The sequence below is a fragment of the Anguilla anguilla genome, chromosome 16 (assembly GCF_013347855.1).
Source record: "Anguilla anguilla isolate fAngAng1 chromosome 16, fAngAng1.pri, whole genome shotgun sequence".
NCBI lineage: Eukaryota > Metazoa > Chordata > Actinopteri > Anguilliformes > Anguillidae > Anguilla > Anguilla anguilla.
Genome location: NC_049216.1, coordinates 19,373,066 through 19,395,534, shown reverse-complemented (window position 1 = coordinate 19,395,534; position 22,469 = coordinate 19,373,066). Strand labels below are relative to the sequence as shown.

The 22,469-nt window shown below is 44.0% G+C and overlaps 2 protein-coding genes across 2 annotated transcripts; both read right to left on the bottom strand.

Moving 5' to 3' along the window:
- Nucleotides 1-76: 76 nt before the first annotated feature.
- Nucleotides 77-4,673, bottom strand: stoml1 (stomatin (EPB72)-like 1). Its single transcript, XM_035396356.1, has 7 exons — nucleotides 4,130-4,673; nucleotides 3,764-3,870; nucleotides 3,527-3,676; nucleotides 2,780-2,983; nucleotides 2,380-2,590; nucleotides 2,085-2,288; nucleotides 77-1,287 (listed from the first exon to the last, which is right to left on the bottom strand). Exons 1-7 carry the CDS (start codon nucleotides 4,296-4,298, stop codon nucleotides 1,094-1,096), a joined length of 1,239 nt encoding a protein of 412 aa, XP_035252247.1. The 5' UTR covers nucleotides 4,299-4,673; the 3' UTR covers nucleotides 77-1,093.
- Nucleotides 4,674-5,870: 1,197 nt separating this feature from the next.
- Nucleotides 5,871-10,236, bottom strand: LOC118215658 (photoreceptor-specific nuclear receptor-like). The gene is made up of 8 exons (XM_035396581.1): nucleotides 10,146-10,236; nucleotides 9,063-9,213; nucleotides 8,689-8,792; nucleotides 8,234-8,506; nucleotides 7,632-7,813; nucleotides 7,019-7,259; nucleotides 6,785-6,890; nucleotides 5,871-6,003 (listed from the first exon to the last, which is right to left on the bottom strand). The coding sequence occupies exons 1-8, from the start codon at nucleotides 10,234-10,236 to the stop codon at nucleotides 5,871-5,873; spliced, it is 1,281 nt and encodes a 426-aa protein (XP_035252472.1).
- Nucleotides 10,237-22,469: the final 12,233 nt, after the last annotated feature.

The window sequence follows — 22,469 nt, the reverse complement described above, 5'->3', positions numbered from 1 at the left end:
CAGCTAATGTATGATGGTCATTCTAACAAAATTAAGTCTATAGAATAGCAAAGGAAAAGAGACTATGACAACTGTGTCTAAATGTACTGTTACCGCAACAGAATTTTATTTTGCTTTAGTACATTTATCATTCAATGAAGAACATTTTGGTTTTTTTAAATGTTTTGTGTCATTTAACTGTTCCAAGCTAATTCCAACTCCCACTGTGCCATCTTTCAGCTATAACGACACAGATTACATCTGCAGGTTCAGCCAAGTACATCAGCCCGTTATTTTCTGTTTGAACAGCTGTGAGGGAGTGGAAGTTTGTCTCTGAAGAGACAGGGTTGTCTGAAATTGGCCTCAGCCTTGTGCTGGCCTGACATGAGTAAACACATTCTTCACTGGATCAAGGACCAAAATGATTACCAAACGTATTGCTCCACAGTAAACTTACTGTAAAAACAGTGCAAAAGCAATGACTTCCTTTGAAGGCACAGAGTGTGGAGTGTACACTAAATCACCAAAGCTAAGTCTAAACAGAGTACTTTTTGCAAAAATGGGGTGCCAAACATAAAAATCTCCCAGGTCTTTCCTGTAAAAGAGATCATAGAAAAGTGTCTGCCTTTACAGTAATTAAGATGTCCTGCTAAGGCTTTATTTGCCTGCAGTTCAAATGATGGGTTTTCAATTTAAAAAGTGTGCTTCAAAGGTAAATTAAATGCAAAGAATATACTTCATGGTGAAGTATGGATATTGTCTGTCCTCACTGCAAATACAAGATACGTATGAATAATAACACAATAATTGCACAAAAGCACAAATAATAATCAATATGACATGACAGCTCCCGAGGATTATCTAAAGATATCACATTTTACATTGTGAATTATGTTATTTTTCAAAAATCAGTTGTTTACTTGCTGATTTGACAGTCCTTACACAATGTTATCTTCTGACATAACTTATCTTCTGTTGTCCTTCTGGTGTTCCCTGTTACAAGATCACGCAGGCAGCTCATAGGTCAGGGCTAGTGGTGGACGCTGCAGACGCTCTGGTCCACATCAGTTCTTTCTGGTCTGTACCAGTTTGTTCCAGTTCATGAGAGGAGGCGTCACTGCCTGATGAGCTTTATGAGTTCCTCCAGCTTCATGGCCGTCCTCAGGTCACCCTGCACCTTCAGCCTGCCGCTGGTGTAAGCTGCAAAAGGACGCAGGGTGCCTTCAAACAGGGCCAGCAGATCCTCCTCACTCATCTGCAGGGTGACGTCGGGCTGCACCGCTACACCTGCTCCCACCTCACCTCTCCCTGTGACACACAGACAGCGCTAAATATTAGATCCCGGAAAAGCCATACTCCCGTTCATGGAATGCACAAACATTCACGATACGCAAAACAAAGTAGTTAAGATTAAACGTAAATTGGTCAATTTCAGTGTGATTAGCTGGAGTTTAATCCTCAGGCTTAAACCCCTAGGCCACAGAACTACATTACACCAAGAGCAGCTATCCAATTCTGTGAAAAAAGAATTAGCTGTTCCAGTTGTAATTCAGTTCTGAAGTCTAGGGGGTCAAACCTGAGGTTTAAACTCCACCTAAGAACACTGCAACTGACCCAATACTTTTGTTATGTAGTATTTCATGTTACAACTATGTATATTAAAAATATTTAATATTTTGCCCATATAAGTAACCAAAGTTCATTGTAGTACTGTAAAATAATGTCACAATTTTTCCTCCTACCTATTTACATTTGTACAGGTTTAAAAACATAAAAACAGATTTGAAATGTTTAAAAACAGGGATTGAGAATTTTAGCAGCTGCAGGCCTTTTTTCACCCTCACGTGGTGAGATCTTGTTACTGCAAGAGATGCACCATGTATCAATGCGTAGCATCACTTTTCAGGGGGATAACCTACAACAGGGGTTCCCAAACTTCATGAGGCCACAGCCCACTCAATGTATGAATTTCCTCCAGTTCTGCATCAGTAAGTCTGGTCTCTGAAAGTGTGCCTGGCCCTGTCGGCTTGCATATGTTCAGTTTAAGAGCCAAACCAATTGGCTGTGCATGCAGACCGTGGCCCTCTCTAGTGCCCAAGGCTCACCTTTGCTCAGGTCGACAAAGTAGCTGTTGATGCTGCCGTCACTGAGGCCGATCTGAAACTGGAAGCAGGCGCCCACCTGCTGTACCAGCTGCTCAGAGAGCCGCAGCTCCACGGCGGCCAGCAGCTGTGCCGTGCTGACCCTCTTAGTCACCATGGGAACAGAGGGACCCTGCTCATCCACGAAGCTCACCGTGTCCCCCGAGCCTGAGGAAAGACAAGCCCCCGTGTTTCTGCTGCGTACCGACAACAGAAGCCACACGCAGAGACCCTGAATTGTATGACGTGTGCGAGTCACCTTCAGGCGGCTGGGAAAGCCCGCTGTTTCCCAGGAAATGAGCAGCCAGCTGCTGTATGGGTCCGATAATGCCCTCCAGCCCAGGCACAGAGGGGGGCAGGATGACCGGGCCGGAGAGGGAGTCATCTGGGCCTTTCAGCACCGACTCCACCGTCAGCTCCACGCGGTCCACCTCCAGCCCCCACGGTCGAGTCATCTCGTTGATGTCTATCTGCAGCACAGAGGTTGTGTTCCACGTGACCGCCTGTTCTTTAACCGCTCCACGGGTAAACGGTGTTAGCAGACAGCTCCAGAGAACAGGAGCCAAATGCACTGCTGACACTGCTCTGTCCAGAGTAGGAGTAAGTGAACACTTAGAGACGGCACTAGAGCACAGTGGGAGGGGTATTAAAAAGCTCACCCCGAGATGCTCGCCCAGTTTGACCCTCTCTGTCTGGATCTCTCTCACAGTTTTCTTGCCCAGGTTGTAGGTCATGGCATTCTGTGCCGTGAGCCGCGTGGAGGCGTTCAGGTCCTGCACTGCCACCACTGACATCACTGGGCTCCAGATGCGGAACTGAATATCAGCCCCCACCGACACCAGGCCACCATCCTTAGTGGTCACCTGCAGCAAGGTCCGGGGTAATGAACATCCACGTGCAGCAAGCAGTACTCAGTGTGTGTATCTTACCCTGCCCTACTCCTATGTTTGTTTTCACTCATAAGCATTAATTGTTTTACTTTAATCTTATACTATAGACCTAGTTGCCTTTTTTTGAACCAAATTTAATATTTTTTTATGCAAGCAAGTTTGGAGAGACGTTTCCACCCAATGATGTTTCGTTGACATATTTTATAATCACATTTTCAGAAAGAAATACAGAAATAAATGTAATGCTATCATGATAAACTTTAACGGTACAAATCTGTATCTCTTGCTCTTTCTTGTGTTGCTCTCTGGTGGAAACGAGTGAAACAACAAATGTTTCCCAAGCAACCAATTTTACAACATAATGCGATTCCAAATTTTTGAGAGGTGTGCAATCAATGTAGCATTTTTGTGCTCTGGTCAGATTCTAATTTTTATGCAATGTCATACTGGTAGGCTTGTTAAAATATGGCACCCTATTATAAAGTGGCACAGGGTAAGTGCTTTACACTATGGTACCTTGCAGGGTGGGATGTTGAAAGCCCTCGTCCGCAGGTCCACTCTCTGCCACTGATCAATGAGGGGTAGAATCAGGACCACGCCCGGCCCTTTAGGAGGACGAACTCGACCCAGACGGAACACAACTATCCTCTGGTAATTGGGCACCATCTGGACAAAAGTAGTCATCTTACTCCTCAGTTTCTCCACTGAGCTAACCCACGGTTCTATTAATGAAATGAAGGCAAACTTACTTACCTTCAATACAAACCAGCCAGAAGCGGGAAAGGTAATAAAAGTGCAGACAAATACAAGGAAAGTGACGATCAAGTTGCAAATCCAGGACAGCCATCCCTGAGATCTGTCTAGGGGTTCAAAAATTAGGACGCAGTGTTGACATTATTTGGAATTACCTAGCTCGTAAAGGAAACTTTTAAAAGCATGCACAGATAAAATACAATGTCTGCATAATCTTGGTAACTTGCATTTTATTTACCGAAAGTTACCATCCTTAGCAATGAGGCGAGAAATCTATTTGTAGCGATCCAGCACCGGACTCGAGCAACCTACAACGCAAAAGCATTATACAAAATAGAGTTTCGTAGAAATCTAATTAGGGCATACCTTTGAAATCGTTGTCAATGACGTTAGGAACGTAGTCGAAAGAATGTCCCTGGTGACTGAATTGTTTCTGCGAAAAACTCGCAGGCGAGACGTACAGACCGGGACTAGTCTGAACCAAATCTCTCTGCGGTAGAGATTCGTACCGATACCCCGAGGCGGTTTGAAACATCGTTGCTGTTCGTCAGGTTTCTTCCGTTATAACATTAGTTCCGATATTACTTCGCTACGCCTTTAGCTATCTTATGCAGATTGACACAGCCGTACCATAACAATAAATCGGAATTATATGGTGTGTTGCCTAGCTAGCAACCATAGCACACCGAGGCTATTTGAAATCTGCCTTGCGCATTAAATATAACGTTATGTGTATAGGTGACCGCTCTGTACACATTTCCATTTATCCTATATGATTTTTGTCTTTAAAAAAATATAAAATCTTAAAGACTTGCGATCATAAAACCTCTATCTACCGTTAGTCTTCTAGCTGGCTGACATTCGTAAATTCACTTCCCTGTTTACAATCTAGATTGTCACAAAGGAAATTGTTTGAGAAAATAGTAGCGCTCTAAAATAAGTTCGCCCTCTGCTGGAGATAGAAATCACGTTAACACGATCTCACAGACCCCATACCCACCCAACACATACCTCTGGGATGTGGCTGTCAGCATGCACACCTCCTTATAAATTAATCCAACTGGACTTTCTGGTGTTATTGAGGTAATGAAATTCGTACTGAAGTTGTTATGCAGTGTACAATTACTCATATGTGTTGAGGTAATAACCAAAACGTTTTTTCAAGAGAAAACAAGTTAGAAAAAATTAATGAGAATAATATTTATTGATATTTACAGAAAATGAATTAGAAACACTTTTGTTGGTTTACAAAGTAAATCAACCTGAATTTGATGCAATCACTTTTTTCACTTTTCATCACTTTTGTGGACTTCAAAATGAGAATATGCATGTTTCCTTATCACAGGCTTCAAATAATTTAATGGATGAATTGATTATTTCATCATTTGTATGTTGCACATTTGTGTATTTAAACATATCTGTCTTGTTTTTACACAGTGGTTGCACATTACCGTTACAACCATAATGAGATAAAATTGCTCTTTGCCTGGCTTCCATTTTGTGGTCAAGCAGGCTGGTGCATGTGCATGAGTCTGTGTGCATGTTTGTGTACGTATGTGTTTTTCAAATAGCATACACCATTTCACCCCCTGAAATTCATCATGGCATTGCAAAAAAAAAAAGATGAATATGTTATAAAAATAATACTGAATAGAACAAAACAATAAAGCACAACTAAATCTGGAATGTGGAGAATAAAACAGAAGTAGCAAATCAATGAACACCAAAAAAAAACAGCTTTTTTTGTGGAATGAGACCTGGGTCCAGGCACAGATCTAGTTTAAGAGCAGTAAAGCATTTAATTTGTCTGTTTTACAAAGGAGTCAAGGCCTAGTACTGTACAAGCACTAGGTTTTGGCTCATTCTGCTTCAGAACTTCACACGACTTGTGCATATTGATGGTGTTTATTTTTCCCCCTCATATGCACAGCCCACAGAGGTCTCCTTTCCCTCAGGCTGCTTTGTCACAACACAGCTTGAGCACCAAATATTGCTCTCTCTCTGTCTCTCTCACTCTCTCACCGTCTCTCTCACTCTCTCACTGTCTCTCTATGTCATTCAGGCTGCAAGAGTGTGCAGGGGCCTGTGCAGTCCAGTCTAGGCTGGGCTAGTTCTTGAACATGTCGCACAGCAGCTTCTCCATGGGGGTGTTTCCAATGGTCCTATGGAAGAAGAGGAGCTCGATCCGCTCCGATCCCACGAAGCGCAGGGAGGGCAGCAGAAGGAGGAGCTTCCCATACCTGACCCAGGGCGACATAACTTTAGGGAGGGATGTTTCTACCATGCACGGAACGATGGCTTAACAGAGCAGGACTGGCTCATTAAAGGAGTAGTTCACCCAAATATGAAATTAAGGTAGTATATACAGTGTATACTGTATACAGTTTTGAGCACCATAAACATATGGGTCTGTTGAGATCTGTTATCAGGATGAGCTGCAGGAGATATCTATAAATACTTGTCAAATCTCAGTGAAGCTATGTGGGTGGATAGATAGTACTCTGGGTATGTAGAAACATACATTAATTTCTTTTTTGGTGAACTACCCCTTTAAGATTCTTGTATTGTCTAGAGAGGCTAATCTGAGGAATCAGAAAAACTTATTTAGTAGCCCATCTCTACTCAGGCATGAAAACACATTTTTCTATTTTAGTTTTGAAGGTGGAGGGAGGTTTGCTGTTCATACACTGTTTTCAGCAAAGTCAGAACTGGGGTTACTGATAAATATAGTTAATGTTATTTCTTTTACATAAATCACACTGTAAATAGTCCATACTTAATATAGATTTGTTTACTGAAAGCACACTGTAAATACTTTTACTGAAAAGTAGTAGTCTTTAGTCATTTTGGAAAGCATTCTTCCACCTGGAATCCGTAATCAGCTCTGTGCAGTTATTGTCTACCTGCAGTTTTTAATTCACATGTCTTTCATTATGTTTTATTTATTTAATTTGTGGTATGCTATTAATCGGTTTCTGTGATAGCTGGTGATTGTGGTGAAAGGGGGAAGTACTTGTTTACCTGGCAGGCTGGCTGGAATAATGGGTGCGGATGTGCTGACCCAGCATCACCTGAGACTGGTCCTGCAAGTTCTCCACCTGCTCTGGGTCCTTCAGCCCTCGGGTCTCTGCTCCAGTAGGGGGGAGTCAAGAGGGAAGAAGCTTCATCATAAAAACATGCACAAACACCAGACTCTGGAGAACAATGAAAATTCACATCTGACATGATGCATGTGGCTGTGATTGGATGACCCACCTGGTTTGAAGAGGACAATAGCCTTGAGGCAGGCAAACTCAGTAGGGTCCACCGCGAGGGCCTTGAAGCGGCTGAAGATCTCCTGCAGGACCCGCAGGTCGATGCTGGTGAAGCTGGTCTTTCCCTGCAGAGTCGGGGAGAGGTCGGGCAGGGAAAGCAGGGGGCAGCTGTCCAGGGGCAGAGACCACTGGATGGCGCAGAGAAGAAAGAGCTCGCTCCAGGCCTCCTCCAGCAGGATCACCTGGAGGACCACAGGGAAAGATCTCATCTCCACATGCACTGTACACCCACTCCAATGCTGTCTTCAAGCTCTTGTCGGGGGAGAGGTGGTAAGTAGCTGCCATAGCCTTGCCGTTCCAAAGATATGTCACTACTAATTATAAAAATATCTGAGTAGACATATACTGATGTACGATTTGTTAAAGATTCCCATCAGGGAATCAATACAGTAAGTGCAGGAATTTCCAAACATGAATAATTGACTGTGTGCACAAGTTTTTATACTGTATGCAACAGAGGTTGTTAATTTCTACTTCTTATCAAATCTTCACACACACTGGAGAATCTCTGGGAATCTTTTCAATCAGCTGAGACATCCAATCCAGTTCCTCACCTGGTCCCTGAAGGGGAGGTTGGAGAAGACAGGCAGATTCTTGGCCCACTTGACAGACATGAAGAGCAGGCGAGCGGAGGTCTCGTACACATTCTCCAGGCTGCTGGAGGGGTACAGGGACACTTGGTAATCTGCTGTCGTCCTCTCCGGTTCATTGCTCGTCACGTCAATGTTCTCATCCACTGTGGGGAAAGGGGGAATGAGCAGGAGAGAAATCTTGGTTGAATACCCAGATTAGGCCATGACCAGAGTGAGGAGGACAAGTTCATTTATGCTTAAAGGACACACTGTAAATTATCACTCATCAGAGTATGTTATTACAGGAGTTTACAAACACTTCTGGATCCTGAGCCATTCATGAGTGAATAATATGAGACATTATTCAAAATATGAAATATAAAAAATATGAAAAAATAAATCAAATCAAATCAGCAAATCAGCTGCATGAGCACTGTAGCCTTCCTGTAATGCATTTAACTGCTGCGACTTTTTCATGTCTTGGAAGGTGTGTACTGTATATGTGGTCTAATAACCACTACATGACGCCATAACCACCCCCCCCACACACACACGCACACACACAAGCAGCCTCCGAGTCTCACCGTCCTCAGGCTCCAGCTTGGCGCAGGTCTCTGCCGTCATCAGGCTGGCCATGAAGCGGTGGTTGTTCTGTGGGCTAGCGCAGCGCTGCAGGGGGGCGGTGGAGCTGATGGAGGAGGTGATGTGGGGCCGGGTGATGACAGAGCAGGTGGAGGATGAGGATGAGGAGGAGGTGGGCTCCCGCGTGGTGGCCAGGTGCTCCTTCTCCGCGTCGATGTCCATGGAGTCCAGGCGCACCTGGGCCGTACTGCGGGGCTGCCGCTCGTTCTGCACCGCTGCGGGGGAGAGGGAGAGAGAGAGAGAGAGAAAGAGAGTATGAGATTACAGTGATATTTACTACTATTATTACAGTTCATTCTTTTGTTATTACTGTATTTGCCATTATTGTTATGAGCAAATATTGATATTTATTCTTGAATTGTGATTTAATTTCCACTGAGGAGTGACAGCCACTTACCATCCTTGTTCATACCAGCCTGTAGGCACTTCTTTAACCGGCAGGCTTGGCACTGGTTACGATGGGCCTTGTCCACAGGGCACATGCCTGTACCAGCCTGGCACCTGTGCAGGGTGAGGGAAACAGGGTGGGTGGTTAATTCGGGAAAGTTTGCATTCAGGGAATCTGAAAAGAAATAACAAAAATTAATACTGTGTTGTTGTCAGCCATCTGAATAATAAGCCTCTGATAAATGAATCAGTGTAAACGTAAGTGTGGAATTCTGAAAGTGAGTTTGGTGCACAGCACCTCTGAGCCGTGCTGCGCTGGGGGAGGCAGCTGTGCATGGGGGGGGGGGGGGGGGGGGGGCGGCCCTGAACCCCAGCTCTCCACACCTGTAGATGAGCCGCCTCCTCACGCTGCGCTTGAAGAAGCCGCTGCAGCCGTTGCAGGCGTAGATGCCGTAGTGCTTGCCGCTGCTGGTGTCCCCGCACACTTTGCACAGCAGCGCGGGGCTCAGGGCTTTCCCCGGCGCTGGGCTCTTAGCTGTAAGAGACGCAGACAGAGTGACCAGACCGTGAGCTGCAGGCTCCAGACCGTGAGCTGCAGGCTCGCTCGGCTGCCGCGTCTCCTGAACTGAGCACGCCCTGCACATTGCGCCTCCAGATGTCTTTAATAGGGATAATTTCACATGCTATTGGAGAAAAATACAATACCCAAAGTCAAGGTGTTTATGGCAGCAACTCCAAAACTAAATGCATTATAGTTGTGTCAAACATAAAGGCTAATTTCTTTTTTTATTTTATTTTAAAAAGCATGGTGATTTCTGTGCTTTACTAATGAGCATCTGAAGCAGAGAAATCTTATGAATGGCTCGATGTACTGTAGTGCAGGAATGCGATAATATTTGTTGTATTTCTGTATATTGAACTTAACTTTATGATGAGTCTATTTATTAAATATATTGTCATTTGTATGTTCCTCTCATTAATAAATCTGAACATCATTATTGTTTATTATCATTTATTAATTTGTTACATACTACTATCCAGAATGACATCCGTGGTCATCACAGCATAGTACATAACATACATATTGTTTATTCTTTTAATTTGTCTCTACAGTATGCCTGAGCAATTATATATGATCGAAATCACATTTATGATGTGAAGGTATGTGCCTCAATACCTATAATAATTTGGTTAAAAATGGGCTTTCCTTTTGAATCAATAGCCATTAAATGAAAGGTACAGGTAAACTGTAGATAAAACATAAAGTAGCTATTTGAATTTTTGTTTTGTATAAATTTGTGACTTCCATATTAAGCATCCAATTTCATGAATAGCAAAATGAATGTTGCGTAGGTATCCATGTATGTCTCTTCTGAGAGAAAGGGCAGGTTCTGTAGGCTTGTGTGGTGCAGGGTCCCTCCTGGAACAGTAGTTGCAGGGACATGGCGGTGCTCGTTTGTGGCTTACCCCCTCGGCTGTCGTCAGTGCCGCTGCTTCCCAGGGAATCGTCCGGAGAAGAGGAGGGCATTCTGGAGATCTTGGAGAGGTGATCTTCCATCGGAGGGGCAGGCCTGCAGAGTGGAGCGAGGGTGATCCTGCAGGTGATCAGGGTTAGAGAGCAAATGCTTCCCTTTTGCAGCTCTGGGGGTTTTCCTCCTTTATAAAGTTGGAGTTACGGAGTTGGATCCTAACTGTGTGCCTGTGGAGGGTTCCCCTTTAGATGGGTGGTTTATGACTCCTGAGGGTCAGACTGTGGAGCAGGCTGAAGAGTGGAACTTTGGAAATGAGATGTCCCCTTCCCGCGATCAGAGTTTTTGTGGAACGCTGCTCTGTCGGTCTCCTAACGCAGACAGGCCAGATGGCGGTTCAGTGGTGGCCAGGACGTTCAGTTGCCTCCTCTGTTCCCAAAAGTCGTGTAAGTTGCTTGAGTCTGTCTGCTTGCACCGTTCGTCCGTTCCTGTTGGCCAGGGCCAGGGGTGTTGAGAGCGAGAGAGTTGTTCTGCCTCTGTGAGGGTATAGCCTGGCAAAGGGTGACGAGGTCTGCACCTTCCGCTTGGCCGTGTTGAGCTGTGTCTGAGAGTTTCGGCGTATCTCCGGGGCTTCTAAAGAGAAGCGGGGGGATTAGCTCCAAGCGCTGTGTAAGCACATGCCTATTTGTCATCCTCTTAATCTTTACTGTCCATCTAGAGGTGGATCAATCAGTCACACTGCAAAGAATTAAAAAGGTGGCCAATCTTCAACAAGTGCATAAAAAAAGAGGGTGGGGTGTGGTGCGGCAGGGAGGGGGGGGGGGTGAAAAAGAAGGGAGGACAACACAGCAGGCGGGCTATGAGACAGGAGTGCTGTAACATTAGACCCTTCTTTCTTTCTCTCCCTTTCTTCTCTCTTTCTCTCTCTCATCTGCCTCTGATGGCACTGATCGGTCAGCAGCCACGTGCCGCGTCTGCCGTGTTTGAAAGGGCAAGGGCACAGGCTGTGCATTGTCAGGTTTTCTGCCTCTCATTGGGTACTGCTCTTTTTTCTTTTTTTTTCCGTGTGCCCCAGAATTCCAGTTTAATTTCCCTTTCCCTTGTAAATTTGATCTGTGTGATTGCTATCCATTCATAATGATGTCCTATGTTTGCCAAGGGGGCCAGCTGCCTATTAACTGCCATTATCCTTCCTCTCTGACTGGACTGAGATCACTCTGTTCTCTGGTCAGAGGGGGCGGGAAGGCGTGAATGGGAGGATAATAGAATTTTAAATGGATGTTGTTGTTTGTTGTCCATTTCTCATTAGTTGGCAGGGGGGCTTTGGGTTCAGGGCGAACTTGGGTTTTTTGCAATATTGAACGACCAGCATGTCCTTACAGGATGGTACAATGAATGAGGACAAGGCTTCAGCAGTGACCATTTGATTGCCTATACCACAAACATACACACACATACTAAATTAGGGATTAATTATGCAGTATAGTCCGTAAGTATTTGGACTGTATCACAATTCTTATTGTTTTTGCTCAATACTCCAGCTCGTTGGATTTGAAATAAAGCAATGAATGAGGTTCAAGTGCAGAGTGTCAGCTTTATTTTAAGGAATTACAGTCCTTTTTATACACAGTTCCCACATTTTGGTAATTGGACAGTTAACTGCTCAGCTGTTTCTTGGCCAACTGTTAGTCATTACATCATTAGTGGATGCACAAGAAAACTAACAAAAGGTCTGGAGTTGATTCTAGGTGTGGAATTTGCATTTGGAGTCTGTTGCTGTTGTTTCTAAACATCAAAGCAGGCCACCAATGGGCAGAGAAATTACGAATCCATCAAAGTCATAGCCAAAACACTGGGATGTTTCAATTGTGAACAAAACCCCTTTTAACTGCCAAACAGGTCAAGAGCATTCTCCAGGATGTAGACATAGATGTGTCAAAGATTAAGAGAGAACACTATACCAGCATATCCTCAGAGGGTTCACTGCAAGAAGCAAACCACTGGCAAGCCTCAAAAAGAAAACAGTCAGTTTTGAGCTTACTGTTTAAAAAAGTACATAAAACTGTAGAGTTCTGCAACAAAGTCTTCTGGACAGATGCGATGAGTATTAACCTGTACCAAAGTGTTCAAAAGAAAAAAGTGGGGAGGAAGAAGGGAACGGCGCATGATCCAAAACACCCCCTCATCTGTGAAACATGGTGGAAGTAGTGTTATGTCTTGGGCATGAATGGCTGCCACTGGAAGTGGGGGGGACTATGTATAAAAGGACTGTAATTCCTCCATGGATTACTAGACATGGATGTAAATACCCTTAAATTAAAGCTGTCAGTCTGCCAAAACAAAACAAATTGTGCCACTGTCCAAATACTTAGGGAATGCGCTGCATATGTACACTGTTTATCTGTTATTGGACCTGTGCCCCCCCAGCAACGGATTTCTTACAGTTTCATCATTTGTTAATCCCTCACATTGTTACACCAGACTCCGTGAGCGATCTCAATCTAGACAGACTGCTCCGTACAAAATGGCCACGTTTGCATGTGCAAACTGCGGCGTTCTCCCTGACTCGGCCAACTATTGTATGACAATCCTGTTTTTTTGTTTTTTATTATTATTATTTTTGTGTTACTCTCAGCAGTTTAGGACACAATATCTCTGCAGAAGCTGCACAAAAAGTTACAGAATCCAGTGAAATCGTCACATTCTGATTTTCACCATACAAGAAGCTTTGCATCAATATGTGCTTTGGTCTGCTTTTTACATTGTTTTGTATATTAATTGCTTGTGATTTACTTGATGGACTCAATGAGATTGGTCTTCTACTAATTAGCTGTTAACCAATTAATGTTGTCACCTGATACCAATTTCACAAAGAGTACATTGGACCTAGATTGTGTGTTGTGTTCAATGGTTCATCAGTTGCAGTGTGTGGGCAGCACCCCCCCCCATTTTTCATTATCTGGCTCAATGCACCAGCTGTAAGAGTTTTGGAATATTTTTTTGAGGAGTGCAATACTTTTACTGTCACTTAATGGTATTAGAAATAAATTAGGTCTACCACGGGCATCCAACCACCGGCCTTTCCATCTGTACAGCACAGGAAGAAATTCAGTTTATTCACAAAGTTAAGGAACCAGTACCTAGTTCAGGGATGGGAGACCTGTGGCCAAATTTTGAAGCGAAAACCCAAAATTTTATGCACCAGCTGAATCATTTGTCCTGTTTTCCTGACACCTATCCAGTGATTGTGGCCCATTGAGGGGAAATGAAGGGTTGTCCACCGTAGCTGTAAGGAGTGGTTTCATTTTCTGTCATTGACTTCTAAGCTTGTTGAGCTACATTTCACTGAAATTCTTCCTTGGCAAAAATGCCTCATAGAATTAAAATTATTTTTTGAAAATGGATACAATTGTGTATACATTCAATAATATTCTACTGCCTATGTTGCTTCAGGAAATTATGACAAACATACAAAATTAGCATATGTGCCGGCTTCTACCAGGCCAAAAAAAAAAAAAAACGTTTTGCCCTAAGGAGGGAAAATCTCCAGGTTTATGTCTTATCTATGTGCTTGGCTGACCTCAGACACTGGAGGGTTCATTCATCTTTTATCTTGAACATATTATGTTGCTGTCAGCAGGCCTATGCAGAAAACGAGAAGATGCATGCTGTTTAAAAAAACAAAAAACATTGCAAACCGGCTTAGCAGATTAGACTGCTACAAAAACTTATTCTGCTTAGTTAAAGCCTTCAGGTCGCGGAGGGCAGGGGGTAGAAAAGCAATTAGCCGTAAGATTGAAAGAGCAGTGCGGGCTCAGTCCTTGCGTCCATTCTTCTGGCATATGGCGGCTGCTCTCTGCATCCTTGCCTGCCTAATTAGTGACCCCTGTGTGATTTACTGGTAATTAGTGTGCTGAAGTCAGTGGTTTTGCTTTTTTCTTTGATTTGTGGATTTGTCTTAAGGGTTTTGCACAGTACTGGGCCACAGAGAAAAGCCAGACCGCAACACACGCCCACCCCTGTCTGCGGCGTGCCCCTCTGGTGTTGCTAGACCTTCAGGGTGAACCTGCAGTTGCCAGCACAACCTACGTTATATCCAAGTCCAACGAGTCAACACAGGTAGTATGTAGGATATAAGTAGCTGCTCCATCACTCATTGGAATTACACTTAAAATTATCCTTTGAATAACATTCTAAAGTGAGACTTGTCCCAGTGCCTGGACTGTTTCTGCTTTGTCTTTGGGTGTGTTGTAGCAGGCATCTCATTTGGTCTTGTATAGTTTAGAGTTCTTCCCTAGGTGGGGGTGCTCAATCTTAGAATCATACACACACACACACACACACACACACAACATAGTGAGCTCCAAAGACACATTTCCTTTTTGATGCAAATGCAGATTCTTATCTTTTTATTAAAGCGTATTTTTATGCATTTTGGTTTCACCATGTATAAATTACACATTTTTATACATACTCATAGACTGTCTGCTTTGCTGCGGACAGAAGAATCACTCATTGGCTAGTGTGAGACTGTGCAATGTGTCTGGGAACAGTACCTTCTCTGTGGGACTTAATATGGTGTGTAAAAAGATTAGGAGTCCCGGGCCACCAGAATGATCTGCTTTTGCTCTGATATCTTTACATTCATTAACCCTGCAGTCAGGGGAGCTGGCATCCTGAAGTGGGCAGGAGCCTGAGAGTGCAGGCCTCGTCACTTTCAGTCTGAGCTGGCTCCCACACCACAGTCACTGCTCTGACTGCTCATAGAGGCCAGAATGCGCACAATGGGGAACTTCAATTACAGCACGACACACCTCTTACTTCCTTTTCATGATGGGTCCCAGGACCAGTATGTACCCTTTGCCTGACTGCATACCCTTTGCCCATGCCGCTTTATGCCCCTATACATCAAATCAACTCAACTGAATGAGGGGTTTTGGGGACTAATTAACATTCTTTACAACACAAGGCAAGTCAGGGCACATTGTACCAATAATTGTGATTCATCAGGCTTTTTATCCTTTTTATCATGGTTTTCACAGATATGTTTAGTTTATTTTCAGTATAAATGAAAAGCTCCAAGTTCCCAGATACAACTGCTAATAAAAAGCAACTCTAAGCTGTTGCACATCAAGTCCACGGTTCACCCTTTATTAGCTCTGCCTTGATAGATATCTATCACAACAAGTGATCATAGTACATGGCAAAGGGCATTTTGGGACATTCCTCTGCCCAGAATGTTTAGATTGGAACAGATTTCTGTGGGTTCAGGCCCGTTTTAGTGTTCACCGTCCATTTCTGAGTTCATTGAGTTTCTTGCAAACTGAGCAGCTGTGTCATTCTGCCTGCTTCGTCTGGTGCTTAGCACAGACAGCAGGCACGGCGTTGTTTTTGTGTTTTTCCAACTGATTGAGAGTAATACGAGTTCCCCTGAAGCTTAACTTTCTCATCGGTATCCAATAATCGTAATCTAATAACTCCTGTAATTACAAACGTGTTTGTCTCTGTGAACGGTGTGGCATCACTGGCCATTCAGATGCACTTGAACGTGATGCTGTGGTAAACAGCTGGTCCAGTTTTATACCGTTATTTACCAGCAAGCTGTTGTTGTGCCATGGGTTGGTCCAAGGCGGCACGCATTTTATGCTCTATGTGTGGAATTAGGAGGATGACCCTAAGAAGATCTGCAATGTCTGTAATTAGTTTATACAATCCTTGGAGCCGCTTTTGATAATTACGGCGTTCTAATGGAAAAGAGAAACAATATGCATTTCATTAGCGCAGAAGAAATGCAGCTAATGAAGCAGGGCTGAGGACAGATGCGTGCTGGGCGTCATGCTGGCAGGCATGTTGGGCGATAGCTTTATCAAAGCGCCGTTTGTGAAATCTGTTATCCAGCACGTGTCTGCCCCGTTTACCCGCCTTTTCTGTCCCACTTCAGACTCTGGGTGATCGCCAGTGGGGGTACCAACCCCCCCCCCCCCCCCCCCACCCCCAGCCATAAAGGAGAGAGTGGCACAAAACCACCTGCTTTATCTCTCAGTACTTATCTTTTGCTCTTTTAGTTTCAGATTTCTATGACTGCCCCATTGCCCTTGATTCTGAGAGGGTCCCCCCCCCGTCCTCCACTGCTGTGGTTTAGCAGCTGAATACAGGGCAAATTCAAAAGCGGCAGCCGCTCATTCTGCGTCATACACGTGTCATGTTCACGAAATGGATAGTGGGAGAAATGGTCTTAATTTTTCACTGATATGTCTCACGGAACATGGGGTTGTTTCTACGAGGACTTGGGATTCCAGTAATAATGAGCGCAGGGGGGGGGGGTTCTGGGCAATCTGCGGTCACGCTGTGGAAAATTCTCTGTTCTGTGCTGATCCAACCTGGGTTATGTAACAACACACGTGCAGCACAGGTTGCAGAGTCATAGCGTTGTGGCATTAGACATTCGTGGTCATGTCAAAGGCTCTGGAGCCGTTGCTCTCTGAAGAGAAGTGCTGACCCGTTCCTTTCCCCCGTGCTGATACGGCACCTCTGTGCGCCGGGACACGTTTTCCTGCCGCCGCCGCCGCCGCCACCGCGGTGAGACCGGTCACGTGTCTGAGATTATAATTTGACGCCCTGTGATCTGAGCCTCTGCCCATTGGTAGCAGAGGTTTGCATTAGATCGGTTTATATAACCGGCACCTGGCGCCCAGCATGGGGGAGAGGGGGGTTACGGCTGAGAGTTTCTTATGCTTGTTTAGTAGAAGACTTGCTTAGATGAGCAGGCCAGAGATTATGGCAAGACTAAGAGATTAGGAGGGAGCAACCTAATATTAGAATTCAAGGAACGATTAGATATGCGTTATGTAATGATCATATTAATGATGGTAATAATGACTGTCTACTTTGTTTCTTGTGCTTTGTGTGCTTTTGCTTTGTGTGTATAGTCCTTTGTCTCGATGTTTGTAAAGATTTCCAGGCATTGTTTTACCTTCATCATTGCCACTGCCATTAATTGGTGTTGAGGGCTGAAGTTTGCAGGTTTGATTTACTCCAGTTGTACACAGTGGGACAAGGTTATTAAACCACATTACTTGAGTATAGCCACCTCTGTCAATGGGTACTATGTAATATAAGCCATGAAATTCACTTTAGATGAGAGTGTCTGCCAAGCAAATATATGATAAAATTAATGTAATAGGGTAAATTGATTATGTAATTGAGCAGTATATGTCATATCTCTGGAATATTGTAGCTATATTCATTAAAACATTGAGACCATTAAAAAGGCTTTGAGAAGGGACTACAGGATATCTCATCACCATGACTGGCACCATGGCCCAAGTCGCTTGATTGTAATCTAGCAAAATATTCTGATATAAATATCCTCCACAGTCTAAATATACTGCTACAAAATATAGACCTACAGAATGTCCAATGGTTTTTGCATGATGCACCCAATCAAAGGCTTTTTGCAGAAACAGATTTTCTTGAAGGTTTTTAGTGTAAATGGACGAACAATAAATGCAAGCTGATTTCATGTGGGCCTCGACATCACCCCCTTATTAACTGTGAGCATGTAAAGGATGTTAGTTCAGCTCAGGAGGCGGGAGGGGATGCAGGATGAGTGTCAGGCTGATTTGTGGGTTGCTGATGCTGTAGCTCACACAGCTGCTGTTGCTGCTGCTGCTGCTGCTGCTGCACTCCCCACCTCAGCCTGTTACACAACCAGGTGGTGAAGCCCCCAGCCCCAGGACAGCCTCCTGCGGGATTTCAGCTGTTTGGATTCCCCTCTTACCAGCGCATCAGGGGCAGATCTCAGATATACCCTTTCAAACCCATGTCTGTTTTCTTCTTCATATGATTGCTTGTGGTGTTTTTATGGTCATGAAGTTTTGTATACTTTTGTTGTTCTTTGTTCATTGTTTTTGGAGGTACCTTTGAAGCATCATGTTTTAAAAGCGATGTACAAGTAGCATTCATTTTTCTTCTTGTTCATACTGTACTCGCTGTCCAAAGAGGGTGGAGCCGAGAGCAGGGACGGGGAAGAGGGTGGGGGTGGGGGGTGGAAGACGAGGGGAGTAGGGCTAGACACGAGGTCAGCCCCAGCCCCCAGCACCCAGCACCACCACCATGTCCTCCACTGACACGGTCCTGACCTAGATCTCTGACAGTAAACAGCTGCTGCCAAAGCAACCTCATGCTGCCATCAGCAGAATACGGAGACTGGGCGGGGCCCGGGGGAGATAAGTGTCAGATTGCTCCTCTCCTGAGCCCTTTGATGGAGCTCAGTCTCCCTCAGATTGTTTAGAAGATCCAGCAGCACTTACAGAGCCAACTGTTGCCATTAGCCATGTAATTAAGACTCCCTGACGCATCCGAGGGAGGGGGGGAGCAAAAAGTATGAAATAAGTTGTGAGACCGCTGATCGTACCTGCCTGTCTACACGTGAGCTCGCCCTTAGCTGAGTCCATATCCGCTGTGCGTGCACGCTGCATGGACAGAGTTTACCTGAACCTGTTCACTCTAATGCCAGGGTTTCCCATGCATTTTGCATGCCAGCCTTTATCAATCTTGGACTGTGCACTTTAACTGAGAGCAGGAAACTCTGCACATGTTGGGCTGAATGGAACTAGTGTGTTTACATTTACCAGTCTCTTATTCTTTGTCGTCATGAACATTAGTATAATCCCAAAGGATTTTATTTTTATGAAATTTAACATCTGATCGAGGGAATCTGTTTTGTGAGAGTATCCCTGGCATCTCTTCATGCCCTGGGATGACATACGGTAGCGTCCATCTTCCAGGACCTCAGAGGGGGAAGGGTGTCCTTGAAGGGACATTGAAATAAAGTTCATAACGCGATGCATCAGCTTAAGCAGCTTTACGTATAATCCCTTTGAATGTCAAGTGTTGTCAAAGAGTGGGATTAACTTTTTAAGAGTGTGGTGCTGCCACATGTTTTACCTGCGTGAGTGACGGGGTGGAAGAGCCGCGGTCGCTGGTTGATACGCACGCTCTTGCTTCTGTCTGTTCCGCATTTGATTTGAGAGAGAAATCTCAGCACTAAGATGTTCTTCATTGCAAACTGTTACATTGCAGAGCTGGAGTGTGATAGCATGGGAGGTTAAGGTTAGCACTGACTGTACTCACTTTTTTCAAAACTGAAACTAAGCATTTATTTACATATTAATTGTTCCTTTCACTTTGGCACCAATAAATGGATACACAGACTTCTTTAACCTCATTTTACTGTCCTACATATAGGTTGTGTGCTGCACTGGAAGGGTTTTTGGTTGTAACAGTGGAGAGATCAGTGTGTGAAATTGATAGGGGGCTCTTGGACACAGAGTCTACCTCCAGCCCAGACAAAAACCTGACAGCCTGACCTAGCAAATCTAGCCGGGCTTTGTGTGAGTGTGCTGTACCCTGGTTACCAGCCTACTCAAGTGGCCCACCGCTATCATGGTTGTATGCAGCAGGCCACGGTAAATTGGATAAAGGGGATTATTTACTCCTGTAGGACCTCCTGAATCGAGCTACACTGTGGCTTTGTGTTTCTTCGTAAATTAAAACAAACAAAAAAAAGCGGCATGCTTGGCCTTGTGATGAGGTCAGTCCCAAAGGAACTCAAAGGAGCTTTGAGATTCAATTCTCTGTAGGTTGTTTTTCTTCCTCTGGGCTGAACTAGCTTCATTGCAGTCTTTTCTCCATGGCATTGCTGTGGGATGAATGTGTATATTTTTTGCCTAGTCTTGTCTACAGAAGCTCTTGAAGACTGGCTTACTGACTCATATTTCAGGTTTCTCCAGCATGGACCTGTTGATCAAAATATGCAGCAATTTTCTAGCTAATGAATGATTCCCAGTATTATACATACATTTACACAGTCACACTGGCCGGCAGACTGGAGCTGTAGTGATTTGCAGTGCGATGCAGTTGGGTCTTGTGTGACATATATTATTGTATTATGTCTCGGACTGAGTGATAACTTAATGCGGCTGAGTGGCTTAATGATTGACGGACGTCAGGCGGAGGTGTTACTGTAGCCCTGCACGTGGCGGCAGTCTGAGAACTCGTATCATGCCTCCTCCTAACTGGTCACATACGGCGTCAACTGCTCTGGAATCTGATTAGACGAGCGGTGACAAGGGGGCTGACTCAAACAAACTGATTATACCCTTGTAATGCAGATGGTTGCCATGAGGATTTCATCCCTAAACATTATTTATGTGCATCACTCTTGCAGGGGATTAGATAAATGACTGCTGTAAATGCGTACTCCAGGGAAGCAGCAGATTACTTTTAGGCTATCATGTGATTTATCTAACGGCCTGGGGATGCAGAGATTTTCCTACACCGGGATGAGAGGCAAAACATGTTTTAATTATCTCAGCCAATTCTCAATCTCTGCAGACAGTTTACTGGTTGGTATACCCATCCAACTAATCCATGGAAGGCCATACTAATTTGTTTTTCTTTGTTTAAATGTTATGCTTTCTATTTAAAGTGGAAATATGAGTTAAATTTTAATGTTGAGGGGGGCCATGCCATTTTTAGACGATTCATTTTTAAACATTGAACATAACCTGCTTTGGGAAAGACAAAGCCAAATGTATCCCAAAAATACAAATTCCGAGATATATAGGGTCAATGACGGGTTCTAACCTATAACTTAGCCACTCAGTAGCCTATTTTTTTTACCTACTTAGCCTACTGTTTTAGTATTCTAAAAACCTAAAATATGCCTATATAAAGAAGCCAGCCTTGAGCTAGTCTTCAAATTCAAATGGGTCAGCCATCTAACCAAACGATTCAACCTCTTTATCAAAGTGGGTAAGCCTTCCATAAAATTAGGCAGTTCTTACTAATGGGCCAGCCTTATGAGCCTTCTCAGATTGGTCGGGGGACCCCCTCCCTTCCAGGAGCCCACTGTACAGCCACCCCGACTCCAGGCTCACCTAATGCTCCGGCTGTGTACCGGCTCCTGTCGATCTGCCATACGGCCCCTCAGAAAGGGGAGGGGGAGGTGGGCTGGAACGAGGAAGAGAGGGAGGAGGTGGGCTGGAGGGAGGAAGAGAGGGAGGAGGTTGTGGAGGGCACACTGTGGTCTGCTGGGATTAACTGTACGTGCCATCTGCTGCCAGGAGCATAATCATTGAAATTAGAAAATCAATTGCCTAAGTAAATATCACAGGCATGTAAGCTCATTTCACCAAGTAAATTAAACATTAGAGAGACTTAGCTTAAAGACCAACGTACTGCTGAACAAGGAAAGGGGAAGCTTACTGTCCTGTTGCAATGTTTTCCTGAGGATATGCTCAAACCGTAGTCTGTAGGTAAAATATGCTTTAGTGATAATTAGGAATTAAATGGACTAAGAGGCATATGTTTATATATTTGTGTGCATACATCCTATTTTGTGTGTGTGTGTGTGTGTATATATATATATATATATATATATACTCTCAATTAATTGTGAAGTTTTTTAGAACATTAAGAACATGCATGTGGAAACCTCACAAACCAGTAATCCACTCAGATGTGCAGATATTTGGATTGTAATTTCAGGTCAGCATATATGTCAGTTGATCCTGGTGGAAAGATTTACAGAGAGTTAATGTTCTTTTAGCTGTGGCATATTGCTGGTCCACTGCCCTCCACAGAAAATGATTCAAAAGTGAGTTTCTTGAGTTATAAGTTGATTTGTAGTGAAATACATGATTGTATTGTGATTTACAGAATGCATAATTTAGAAATTTTGTATAGATTTGGAGACGGTGGGTATACCACTTACTTTTTGCTTCATAGATCTGCATATCCACCCTTAGATTTTACGCACTTGTGGTCAAGGAGTTTTTGATCCATGTATAGTTTACCCTGCTCACTATATGCAATCTCTCAGTATTTCACTACAAACTAAAACAGAATAAGTTCTTTTTTTTGCCAAAATTATTGCATTTGTGGCACTTTATTTCTTCCTAAATAATGACTATAAACTACTCTATTATTGTAAATGGTACAAGTGTCTTGTTTCATTTAAGACATTCTCTGTGATGCTCACACCTGGCGTTATAAAGCTTTAAATAGGGTACCCCCTAAATGGGCAAGGATTGGTCAGATTTGACATGTGCACAAAGAGGTTAGGGAACAAATTAAGTAGGTAAGGAGTTCTAGTCAAGTTAGTATAGGTCAACCACACAGGGACAAAATTTCAAAATCAATGTGCCAGGAGTTCATTGTCTTGGTTCTTGCTGACGCAACGCCTTCACAGTGGCCATATTACACATGTTGAACTGTGCAATCATCAGAAAATGTTTGGTCCTCACACTGAAATTTT